Source organism: Leguminivora glycinivorella, chromosome 25 (assembly GCF_023078275.1).
Source record: "Leguminivora glycinivorella isolate SPB_JAAS2020 chromosome 25, LegGlyc_1.1, whole genome shotgun sequence".
Classification (NCBI taxonomy): domain Eukaryota; kingdom Metazoa; phylum Arthropoda; class Insecta; order Lepidoptera; family Tortricidae; genus Leguminivora; species Leguminivora glycinivorella.
Genome location: NC_062995.1, coordinates 8,512,299 through 8,525,330, shown reverse-complemented (window position 1 = coordinate 8,525,330; position 13,032 = coordinate 8,512,299). Strand labels below are relative to the sequence as shown.

Here is a 13,032-nt window from a genome sequence, read left to right as displayed (position 1 = left end):
TTTCGCTGATTCCTTATATTCTGTCTCCTCCTTTTTGGGTATCTTTGAATTTATGATATCATTACTTTCTTTGTTGAATTGATCGAAACCCTCCATTACTATAGGTATCTTAAACGGTTTTCGATCTGTTTCAATAAAATGTAGAAACCGCTGCAATGCTTGAGAATAAAGCATCCATTTTTCACGATCGTTCATTTTACTTTTGAGAATTTTTTGCATCTCTTCATCTAGCCGAGATGAGGAATTTTCAGGAGGGTTCTCATTGCGTTTTAACTTTTCAATAAAGTCCGATTCAACTAATAACATTTTTTTCGTGTTTTCCATTTTGTTTATTTATGATAAAGAGTTAACTAAGGCACTTAGAACTGCTCCTAAAATAATAGGTAAAAAGGCACCTCCTTTTTGAATTATAACCGTTTTTCTTAATTTATGTTTACCTTTTGAAACTAATTTCCTTAATATGTCTTTGTACTTTTTTAACTTTGTTTTTTCCTTTTTTCTAAAGGAATTTTCCCATTCAGAACGTTATAAATGCACTCGCATATAATGTTGATCTCTTCATCATCACAAGATTTAAGTAATGCAGTACGATATTTGGGTTTAAGCAAGTGCAATGCTTCTAATAAATGTTTATATGTGTTTACTCTTGCATGCATCATGTAGAACTGACTAAAATTTGTTGATTTTTATCATATTTAAATCCTTTTTTAGGTACATACACTGTGCAATGTCCATCAAATGGAAATATTTTTGTTTTAAAACGACATATGTCATTTGTATTTTGTTTCAGATCAATCATAAGGTAACCATGAGCATCCTTTGTAGCATCTTTGTAGGCTTCATCCACGAATTTTGAATTTTCAGGACAAACTTGTCGTGACAGGTATCGTATTTGAGTTTTATCTCTAGGGTTCTTAAAAAATACAATGTAGCTTGTGTTCAGTGAAATATCACGTTGACCTCTTCCTTGATGAAATATGTTTTGTGTTATATAAAAAACACTTAAATTTCTATGATGACTTCCTTTAGTAAAAATATCAACAACTCGTCCATCTGATTCTCTCATTAAATCATCTATTATTAGAAGTTTAGGTTTTTTCCCATCGAAAATTGAAAAATCTGGTATTCCTTGACTATAATTTACATTTTCTAGATTATAAAGAGGTTGCATTTCATCATAACACCAAATAATTTCATCAAATTCTATGTTACATATCTCTTTAGTATTATTCAAAAAATTTGTAACAAATTGAGTTTTGCCACACCCACTGGGACCTGCGACAATGGTAGTGAAAGGATGATAAAAATGAATCATCTTTGAATGCTGTAATATGTTTAACAGTGTTGATATGAATGCGGATAGACATTAAATGGTGCTATTCAATAAACATATTACTATTTAAACTAAAGTAGAGTAAAAAAAAAAAAAAAACTGATAAAAAATATGTATATTTATTCTGATATTAACACTTTTCTTTATAATCTATTGTTACATTTTATATACCCAACCACCAATTTAAATTTAAACATAAAAAACAATAAATCTATGTTTACAATATTCTTATTGCCAAAACACGAATAAATGTTAAATTAAACAATTAATTAAAATATAATTTACAATTAAATTTAAGTTAACTATTCAAATTTACATACAAAATATATATTACAAACAATAATTCGAATTTGAATGTTCTGTCATTTACATGACAAAATTTAAATTATTTTTTTATTTTACAATGCCCCCACGCAAGGGTGTCACAAGTGTTTTCTAATAAGTAACGTTTTGTATCATCATGAGATAATGATATTTTATTAATTTTTTGAGTGAATATTACATGTTTTATAGATTTAAATCTTAGCATTTGAGCACGTTGCACATTTTTGTTAAATAAACATGTTTTGAAATTATTTAGAGTAAATTTCTTTGTAACACATACATTGACTCCTTTAGCTTTTGATAAAACACCATATTTACCTTTTTTGTCATCATTCTCATCATATTTTTCAACATCTAAGGCATACATTTTAGATTTTAGACCAACGAACTCTTTTAAAATTCTACCATTATTTTCATCTTTGAAAAATCCTAATCGCTTTTTATTTATAAGTGGGAAATTATATTTATTGATAGGAGGATAGTCAGATGTATCAAAATAGAAATTAAGATCTTTTTTTATATCTGCATAAAAATTTTCAGTGAAAATTTGATAAATTAAACTATCCGTATCTGTATAAAGAAGTTTGAGTTTGTTAGGATATTTGATTTTCATGTAGTTGTAGTGAAAGTCATACATTAAAGTTTTTGATATATCTAATACACAAAACCCCAAACAAATCGGTTTATTATAAAATACTTTAGTTTTATTCAATTGAACAGCTACTAAATTCTCTGAGAATATGGATAGACTGTGGAACTCAGGTCTAGCTATCAAAGACTGAACCCCCTGCGATTTCCCTCGATTTTCCCAGTGATTTAATAATTTGACGTTTACACGTTTTGCAACATTTTCCATTGTCTTACCGAACACTGAATTGTTCATTAGTTTAAAAAAATCTTTTTCAAAATCAGATGATGCCAGCGATCTCATGTGGGTATTTAAATCTATGTAACTTTTTAACCACATAGACTGCTGAAATTTAAGAATGCGATGTATTTTACTTAATACCAAACCATTCTTCAAACACTGTTTTAGATTTCGATAATGAATTACATAATTAGTTTTTCTATTTAAATTAGGAATCAGTTTTTTTCTTTACAATTACCCAAACAAACGTTTTCAGGACAGAATGGTAAATCTGAATGTGAGTCATGAATTTCGTTAGGGTATTCGAGGTCAACTTCTAATATGAAACCATGATCAGCGTCATCGGCTATATTGAAGTCTGTATCTACATGAACCCATTCAAATTTACCTGTAGGGAGACATTGAGACATAGCCCATCCATAAAGGTTGTTTGCATCAAAATACATAAGATAGGACGATGGTATGTTTGAATCAAAATCATCCATAAATTTATTATTAGCTTTCGCATATCTGTTACTACACTGCGATATGCCACCTCGAATATTTTTTGCAATGAATGATATTTTATCTATATCAGTTAGGAGTTCTAATTTTATTTTTGTCGTAAATAACATTGCATCCCAACTTAATCCTGGAGCAGTATAATAATGCGCGGGATCTAAACCATACGTCTTAAGACAAAGGTTTCTAAAATTTTCAAATACGTCAGCCAGTAACAAAACATCTGTTTTTAGATATAAATCGGAATAATCGCCCATATTTTTGCAACGAAAATGGGACCAAACATCTTTTGCATGATTATAATCATCTTCTGAGATGTGACTATCAGTCAAAGAACTAAAAAAATTGTCTTTAGAGGGAAGATCAGTAAACTTTAAAGAATCGTATGATGTCATGTATTCATACGGATACACACCCTTTCGTAATAAGCGTTTAAAATCGTCCTCACAAGTGAAATTCAATTTTAATTCATGAAATTGTTTAGGGAACAAGTTTTTTGCTAGTTTATCAAGACTGCTGGGCATAAATTTAAGTGAATCTACAAACCTCAATTTGATTGTGCGATTATTTATTTGTAACTTCTTAGAAAATGAAATGTATTTTTCTTTGTTCTGTGGAATCAATTCAATGTCCCCTTCCACCAAACCAAGTCCATGTACTATGAAATGACTATCATAGTTACTCAAATTATGAAAAAATACAGGTATGAATTGAGGTGCTTTGTATTTTTCAGAACAAAATAGTTAACCCATTCAAGTTACTTATTCAAATTATAGGAAATGATAGAATCACTATTTAAATTTCTATCACAAATGTAACATGTCCTACTCTGAGCAATATGTTTATTATTTTCAATGGATAAAGGCAATGGAGTTTTTCCGAAAGTATTCCTCTTACAAATGCTTTTTAAATCTTTTTCTATGTACTTCATAAATACCTGGGTGCAATCTTTACCTTTGTATGTTCTATACACAGACAATTTATCATTATAAGAACACTTAATATAATATCCAAAACTATATACCTCATGTTTTTGAATATTTGTAGTAGAAGATGTTGTAGGGTTATTTGACTGTGTTGCTATTGGGTTTAAAAAGGCTTCAAAATCAGCATAAACAACAAAAGGCACCCTTAATTTACGTTCGTAATTATCGAAGGTAACTTCATTGGTGGGAACGTTTTCATTGAACCAGTTTTTCTTTTTATCTTGTTCTGAAGGTAAATGTGTGCAAACATGGAAACAATCGTTTCTTTGATGTTTCATTAAATTTTCGTGAGTTGTGAAGTTGGATAAGCATCCATCGCAAATATGAACAGCATGCTGTGTATTTGATAATTGCTTAGATACTAATCTAGATAAGTTTTTGATAAAGCAATAATGTCCGTTACTATTTTTGGATATATACAATAAGTTCAAATGGATATCTTTTCTACACTTTGTTAAATGCAATGGTCCTACTATATCATGTTTTTTATTTTGAGAATTGTATTCAATTCCAAAAACGTTTATACTCATATTATTATTATTTTCAAATTTTGGAATATCCCCCAATTTTATTGGAAAAGTTAAATCTCTAAAATTCAATTTATTTATATGAGCAATATACGATTTAGTACAGTTTGAACGATGGTTTGTTGGGGGGTATAATCCTGACAATACTGCCCATCTAAAACATTCTTGATCACTATTTTTTACATTAATAACTGCTTTTTTATTTTGAATATCTCGTGGTAACTCAATATAAGAAGAACCGCGCAACGGATTAAATTTGTTAACATTAACATCTAGATAGTTAAATTTTACTAAACCCCACCCACTGTCTTTTCTTTCAAAGTTAGATAATTTTGTTAATATATCCTTAACCACGGACTCGAAAATTTCATCCTTGTCGCTACTAGTATCAATAATATTGTTACATAATTGGAAATCAAAAGTATTATTGATTTGTTTGCTCTCTTGTGTAAAATCGGCATTTAGAATAAAGTTAACTTTCAATGCAAAATGATTACTAAGGGAACGATCCAATAATGCAAAGATTTTATCTCTATTCTTTTGTAAAATAGTTTCAGGTGTAAAAGGTTGGTAAACTTTTTCATTAAGTAGTATTCTATAAGTGGCCACCCTATTCTTAAACGCATTCTCAATTAATTGAACATCAATCCATTCTAAGTCAGATCTTATAACATTATTTTTATGGAGATTACTGTTTAAATGATTTTTAAAATATCTTTTAGACACTAACTTTTTACATACAGAACATTCAATTTCAGCATTATTATTTGTACTTACAATGACAGAAGGGGTTGGTTTAGATGACGTTGATGATGTAGGCTCAACAGCTAGGCGACTTTTCTTAACAGATACTTCTTCTTCTGTCTCTAAAACTGTAGCCGACCTTTTCAATCCACCTCCTATTTGAGAAGATCTAAAACAACGAAAACATATACATTTATAAATACTCTGATGCGAGATATAATTAAAAATATTTAAATGTTACTTCATTTATACTAACTCAAATCTTTTCGACACTGCTGACAATAGGCTTGCATCATTAAAACACCGTCAATTACATCTTCAGATACAGTTTTCTTCTTGGAATCGTTGATATAATGACCACTACATGGTGTAAAGTATGGTTTAATATCAAAATCATCCACTAATGTGGAAGGTAACTTATTTTCTGTGTACCAGAGCCTTATACTGTTATGGAAACATTTTAAAATAAATTCTTTACTTAATTGTGCAATCTTGTCACGAGGTAAAGTGGGACCAATATGATAGTAAGTAAAAACCATTTTGGAAATGAACGTCACAAATAAGTATTACAATTATTGAAGCACGGTGGTAAAACACTGAATGATAACAATCTCAGATACCCCGTTTATATATGTGGGCTCTCCCACCTCACCATCAACGTAACAATAAGATCAAGTATCGTCTCGTTAAAAAACTATCCTATTGTTCAGCAGGTAATGGAAATAATCGTTACAAGTAGAAACGATCCGGTCATAACAAGTTGGAACTCAACATGAAGCAGGTATTCGTTAAATGGTTTGAACATGCAGGAACATGAATATTATAAGTGAAAATAACTTACGTCTCTCCGTGACATTGGCTCACAAGTCGGGCGGCTTCATATAACTCTTCATCTAGTTCGATTACTTCACAGAGTCTTATAAGTTCCGCATCAAAAACATCACAGTTCAGAGAATCCATTGTCAAACGAGGCCGCCTCCCCACATTGAGTTTCTGCGTTCAGTAATTCAATAAAGAGTATACATTTTATAAAACAAAGAGGGTTATTACATATTAACAAATGTAATGGATCGACTTAACACTTTTCGTCATTTTTAATGTGAAACAATGCAAAAGAATATCTTACAAGGAAATTTACTTAAATCATAAAAAGGAAAGATAAGAAATGTGAAACACTTTAACACTATCCTACTGCTATCGTTAAAAATTATATTTATCACTGTTTCTTATTATCTATAAAATATTTTACACATGTGTCCTTAGAAGCTAATTGTTTTGTAATATTATATACAATATTTCGCGTATTTTGTAATTCCAAGTCGTCTTCCAACGCAAAATACTTCAGTCTGACGTCCGCGTGCTTCCAGTGTTCCGTGGCTGGGATGTTTTTGATTGTTTGCATATCATATATCTCTATTTTAATTAAGTGAGATGAATACGCCCCATCATCTTGTCCAGATGATAAATTAGCCACGCCTTCTGGCGAACCTTTGCTTACATTCGAAGACCGTTTCAAGGTTTTACACTGCTTTTTAGGTCGTTCAAAGAAGCTGTCAATATTATTTCCAGGACGTTTCTTTGCGAGGGCTTGCTTAACTTTGAAACCAGCTGTACCTTCCTCATCGGTTGAATCACCCTGATTTTCCGGGTAGTAATAGTTCTTGAAAGTATTTTCAGAGAACTGAAACAATGAAAGACAATATTTTAAACACTATTAACAATTCTATTAATTAAATACAAAGAACACTAGACGAAACAATATTATAAAAAGGCAATATGGGTTACAGTAATTTAAAAAGAAAAACATACTCACGTCCATTGTTAGATCTGTCTATAAACACTTCACTTTTGAACGCACACTCCACTTCTCTATATACCACACTAGATACAAGGAGCTCTGGTACAGAAGGCTGCCTCTACAGGAATACTAATTCAGCCTCGACTCTCTTTGGCTTTTATACTCGTAATATGGTAGAGAGCAGGGGAACGTACCATAAATCTTGTTTCAACCAGTTCATCTTATACCTGAACGCAAACAATAAACTTTTTGTCATTTTACAATACAATAAACATCTATAATAAAGCACCTAAGTTGTTACAATAATAAATTCAAGTCACAAGAATTACCGGTGCGTTAGTCTAAAACATGTTTACACCAGTTAATGCTCTTTGTTAAATATGAATACAAAGTATCATGCCTTGACATGTTCGTCGAAGGATCTCTTTACCCAAAACCCGAATTAATCAAATAAACGGAAACAATAAATATATATTATCTATAAAAATACACAAAAGACATTTTTTTTTCACATAGAATTAGCCTTAAACATGTTTTAACCGGTTCTCAGTTTCTCACGTCTTAACAAGTTTATTGAAAGTATGCATTCTCTTAAACAATACACAAGTCATAAAAAATAATAATAGACATAGGTAAGTAAATTATTCAAAGAAGGTACAATAAATAAAGCAATTAAGCAAAAATGCAACTTCACAAAATTATCGAGGTTTATTCAGATACAAAACATTGAAATATATGTAAAAAAGTTTGATAAGATAGGAAAGTAACTTTTATTTTAAGACGTAATCAATAAAATTGACTTATTAATCATATGTACAAATTTGGTAATACAACAAAGAGATGTATGATAGAAATAGGTATAAGATATCATAAATATTCGAGAAAAAGAAAGATACGCTAGATAGGATCGTTAAGTTTAGGTATTTGGATAAACTTAAATGTAACTCAGAAGTTCTTAAGTTAAAACGTAATTATAATACATTTCATAAATACCTACATTTATAGAAATAAAGTAAAAGTAGGTGAAACTCAGTTAGGTTTCATAAAGGTAAGTCTAGACTACTTTGGTTAACTAAGAGTAGGTTTTAATTAAATTTGGTTAGGTTACGAATGGAAAAGTTAGGTATTTTAATTAGGTTAGGTTAGGTTAGAATCGCAATCCATATGATCACAAAGTTATACTAAAAATTAATTATAAAATACCTATCAGTATGACACACAAGGAAAAGGTGTGCATGACACTGCCAGGTAGCTGGGTAGGGTAACAATGGTCTAGCGCTGAGTCCAGATCGAACAATAGAAAGGGTCGGTAATCCTTTTGTAACCGTCGTGCACAAGGTGTATTGTGTAAAGAACGTATTCTGTAAATACTAGAAGGAGGCTTCTGAGAGCGTCGGGACCCAGCGCAATGAATCTAAATGGGGGGCTATTACTTTTTTTTTTTTTTTTTTTTTTTTTTTTTTTTTTTTTTAGGTTTAGCAAGACCATGGATGGGCGGTGGCGGGGTCCTGGGAGCAGGCCCCAGACCCGGGCTGGTAACGGGGGTACCCTACTACTGTTAATATTTTTTGAGTGAAATTGTATTTGTAGCACGCTCACTTTTTGCAGTTTTCTTTGGCCTGGTCATGAAAAAAGGGAACAATGGAGACGCTTTATCCAAAAATTGTGCTGAGGAAACTTGGTTACCAACTGACCACACACATATTGTTCATTCATTGTATTTTAAAGAAGAAAATAAGTACAGCACAATTATATTATTTTGTATTGTTTAAGTTGTAAATAAATAAATCATTTTGACTAGAATAGCCGTATTTTAACTAAATGTAAAATTCCCATTAGGCAGAATATAATAATGTGTCACATCTGATGGTAGACCTACTCTATGCGTAAATGGCCGCTCCCCCCACCCCGCGCATTTGTCAGCATGTGCAGTGTTTTCGCTTGGCAACGTCGCCTCTAGTACGTAGTACATATACCTCAATGGATCAAGCGGTAAAATTGGCGTTAACGGCAGAAACGGCGGACGCCGGAGTGATAGTTATGGCGGCGTCGGCGACGACGGCGACCTCTAGCGTGGCGCCTGCTACAACTAGCGGGGATGAGCCAATGGAAGTTAATAAAATTAAAGCAAGACCGTTAGAACCGAATAAGGAGAATAAGGATTGTTGGCGGTGTGGCAAAAAACATGGGAATTTCTGTAGGTTCAGATATAGTAGATGTTATGTATGTAAAAGAATGGGCCATATCGCAGAGGTATGTTCGGATACACGAGACAAAGGTAAGTCGAAGGAATCAAGTCGACTTAATGGATTGTATGAGGATGTCTTGTGTAACTGGGTGTCAAACAAAGTGGTGGCTCCGTTTTATGCGGAGGTGCAATTAGATGGTCGATTAGTAAACTTGGAAGTCGACTGCGGAGCAGCATATACCATGTTGAGAGAGAGTACAGCGAGGGAAATTTGGAATGGTAACCTGCCAAGTTTGGATAAGTCAAAGGTTAGGTTGACGACCTGGACTGAAAATCAGGTAGAGTTGCTGGGAGAAGCTGAAGTGGATGTAAAATTTAAAAATATACATACAAAGTTAAATTTGCTGATTGCAAGAGGCAACGGACCAGATTTGTTAGGCCGGGATTGGTTTCCAAATTTGGGTATAGGCATTCATGGTATTAATAACGTACGGATAGAAGATGCAGGTATAGATACGTTATTGGGAGAATATGAAGAAGTTTTCCAGTCTGGTTTAGGAAAATACACCGGGCCAGTAGTAACCATACCTCTGAAACCTGATGCGAAACCAAAATTTTTGAAATGTAGGCCCGTGGCATTTGCAATTAAAGAAAGAGTTTTACAAGAAATTGACAGATTGGTTGAAGAAGATGTGTTGGAACCTGTGAGCCATTCGGAGTTTGCCAGCCCAATAGTTCCAATTATTAAGAAGAACGGGAAAGTCAGACTTTGTGGGGATTACAGAGCGACAGTGAATATGGCTACTGAGACTGATACTTATCCTCTGCCAACGTTGAACGAAGCTTTTGCAGTGTTGCAAGGTGGGGTAATATTCAGTAAGATAGATTTGGAGCAAGCTTACACCCAGGTGGTTGTAGATGAACCTACTTCAAAATTGCTAACATTGAATACTCCTAAAGGTCTATTTAGATGTAAGAGGTTAGCGTTCGGGGTTAAAGCCTGCCCTGGGATATTTCAGCGCATGATGAGCAACTTATTGGCGAGGGTATCGGGAACAGCGGTGCTGTTAGATGATATTGTGGTCACTGGTCGCACAATACAGGAGCACAGGGATAGACTTCAACGCATCTTACAAATCCTGAAGGAAGCAGGGTTGAGAGTCAACAAGGAGAAGTGCAAGTTTGGGAAGGCAAGTGTAGAGTTTCTGGGACACATGATTGATGCTAATGGGTTGCATCCTTGTGGAGACAAAATAAAGGCTATAATGGAGACACCAGCGCCAAGGAATGTAAAGGAGTTGCAAGCTTTTCTTGGATTACTGAATTTTTATGACAGATTTCTAGCACAAAAAGCAACAGTAGCGGAACCACTGTACAAGTTACTGTTGAAAGGAGCCAAGTGGGTATGGTCTCCAAATTGCCAACAAGCATTTAGTCTCTTAAAAAGAATGCTGACTGCGGGGGATACATTAGTGCATTATGATTTAAAGAAACCAGTGGTTATTACATGTGACGCCTCGCAGTACGGTTTGGGTGCGGTTCTGGAACACAGGATGGAGGATGGCTCCCTGAGGCCAATCATGTTTGCTTCCAGGACGATGAGCTCTCATGAGCGAAATTATTCGCAGATTGACAAAGAGGCTGCGGCAATTATTTTTGCGGTACAGAAATTTTACGCATATATCTTTGGCCGTAAGGTTGTCATACAGACGGATCATAAACCGCTTTTGGGTATATTTGATCCGAAGAAGCCGATACCTAATGTGATTTCACCCAGGATGTTGAGATGGGCACTATTGCTAAACTCATACGATTACGAGTTAAAATATGTTGAAGGGAAAAAAATAGGGAATGCTGATGCACTAAGTAGATGGCCCGCACCTGAAAGTACTGAAAAAGAAGAAGAACTGCAAGAGGTAAATGTTTTGTTCCTCAATGAGACACCAGTTGAATTACAGATGACAGCTAAAGAGGTAGCTAAGTTGAGTAAAACTGATGGTGTGTTAGCAAAGGTGATGTTCTGGATTAGGAATGGGTGGCCAAGTACAGTTGAAGAGAAATATAGAGACTTTCATGTAAGGAGAGATGAATTAACAGAATACAAGGACTGTATATTGTGGGGAGGTAGAGTAATTGTGCCTCTGAAACTGCGTGAAAGTGTTCTGAAAGAGCTGCACAGCAATCATGATGGCATAGTCATCACCAAAGCAATAGCAAGAAGTTATTTCTGGTGGCCAGGACTTGACAGAGATATAGAGAGTTTGATACAGAATTGCCAAACTTGTAAAGAAGTAAGGAATATGCCAGCCAAGGTGACTCATAGATGGATTACGCCACCAAAGGCTTGGTCTAGGTTGCATATTGATTTTGCAGGACCTTTCATGGGCAAAGTCTTCTTGGTACTAATTGACTCTTACTCAAAATGGCCAGAAGTCAAAATAGTTAGTGACCAGAGTTCAAGTATGGTAATTAATAAGCTAGATGAGATATTTGCTGAACAAGGGCTGCCAGACACAATAGTGAGTGACAACGGGAAAGCGTTTGCATCAGAAGAGATATGTCAGTATTTTAAAAATAATGGTATTAGACACATACTAGTACCTCCATATCATCCAGCTTCTAACGGCCAGGCAGAGAGAACGGTACAGACCTTGAAATTAAAGTTAAAGAAGATGTCACATATCCCATGGGCAACCAAGTTGCATAAGATATTGTATGGGTTGCGGACTACACCTAGCTCTGTCACCGGTAAGACACCTGCAGAACTCCTCAACAATAGACGTTTTCGGACTAACTTTGATAGGCTTCACCCCTTTCTATTCAAGAAAAGGAGACTGAAGATATCCAGGAAAATGAAACAAAACGAGTGAGAGAGTTCAGAGTGGGAGAGACAGTCTGTTTCAGGAACTATAGAAAGGGGCCTAGATGGTTAGAAGGAATAATAGTGAAAAGGATTGGAGTGTTAAGATATAAAATTAAACAAGAAAAAAAAATATTCATTAGACATGTTAACCAGATGCTAGGTTTTACTAGGAGTGAAAGAGAAGAAGAAATACAGACTGATGTAGGAATGCAATCGTCAAGTAAGGGTAAAGAATCAAAACAAGTGGAAGAAGGGGGAGACGATGAGGGATTTGGCACAATAAGAATTCCCCCGCCGAGCCAGTGGGCAGAGATGATTGGGGTTAAAGGTCCAGAAGAGTGTGTAGTTCAGGATTCCAATGATTCAGTGTCAAGAAATGAACTGATCAGTAACAAACGACCCCGGTCGAGTGAAAGCCCACCGTCCGACAGACCATCTTTGAAGAAGATAGCTCTCCAGGAATATGGTAGCACAGACATAGAGTCTGATAGTGGAGATGATGCTCACTATAATGCAGATAGCCAATAGTTAGATAATTAGTTACCAATACTATAATAATCCCAAAAGACTATGAAAGCATGTGTAGGGTATAAGTGAACAATATAGATTAAGTGAATAGACAGTGTAGTGTAACGGACTTAAAACAGAAATGCGAAATATAGTGAAGTGTCATCTATCCTGAGGGAAAGGCATGTTATATATTGACATGTGGGTAGATCATGATGATCTGCGGGTACCCCCAGTTCGGTTCTAGCCAGCAAGCCAGCACGCGTACGTAACAAGGCGCTTCAACCACATATTGCGGCAATTTATTATGACCACTTACCCGTCCTTATGTCATTAATACAGTAAGGCCCACTTGCACCAACCACTTCGATTCAAGGTTAGTGGGCTGACATC

General features: G+C 34.4%; 2 protein-coding genes across 2 annotated transcripts in view; both read left to right on the top strand.

Moving 5' to 3' along the window:
* LOC125239302 (xaa-Pro aminopeptidase ApepP-like) overlaps positions 1–13,032 on the top strand; it is a 62,445-nt gene that overhangs the window by 47,819 nt on the left and 1,594 nt on the right. The gene's annotated exons all lie outside the window — the stretch shown is intronic.
* On the top strand, positions 9,081–12,773 carry LOC125239306. The gene is made up of 2 exons (XM_048146849.1): positions 9,081–10,000; positions 12,553–12,773. The coding sequence occupies exons 1-2, from the start codon at positions 9,122–9,124 to the stop codon at positions 12,658–12,660; spliced, it is 987 nt and encodes a 328-aa protein (XP_048002806.1). The 5' UTR covers positions 9,081–9,121; the 3' UTR covers positions 12,661–12,773.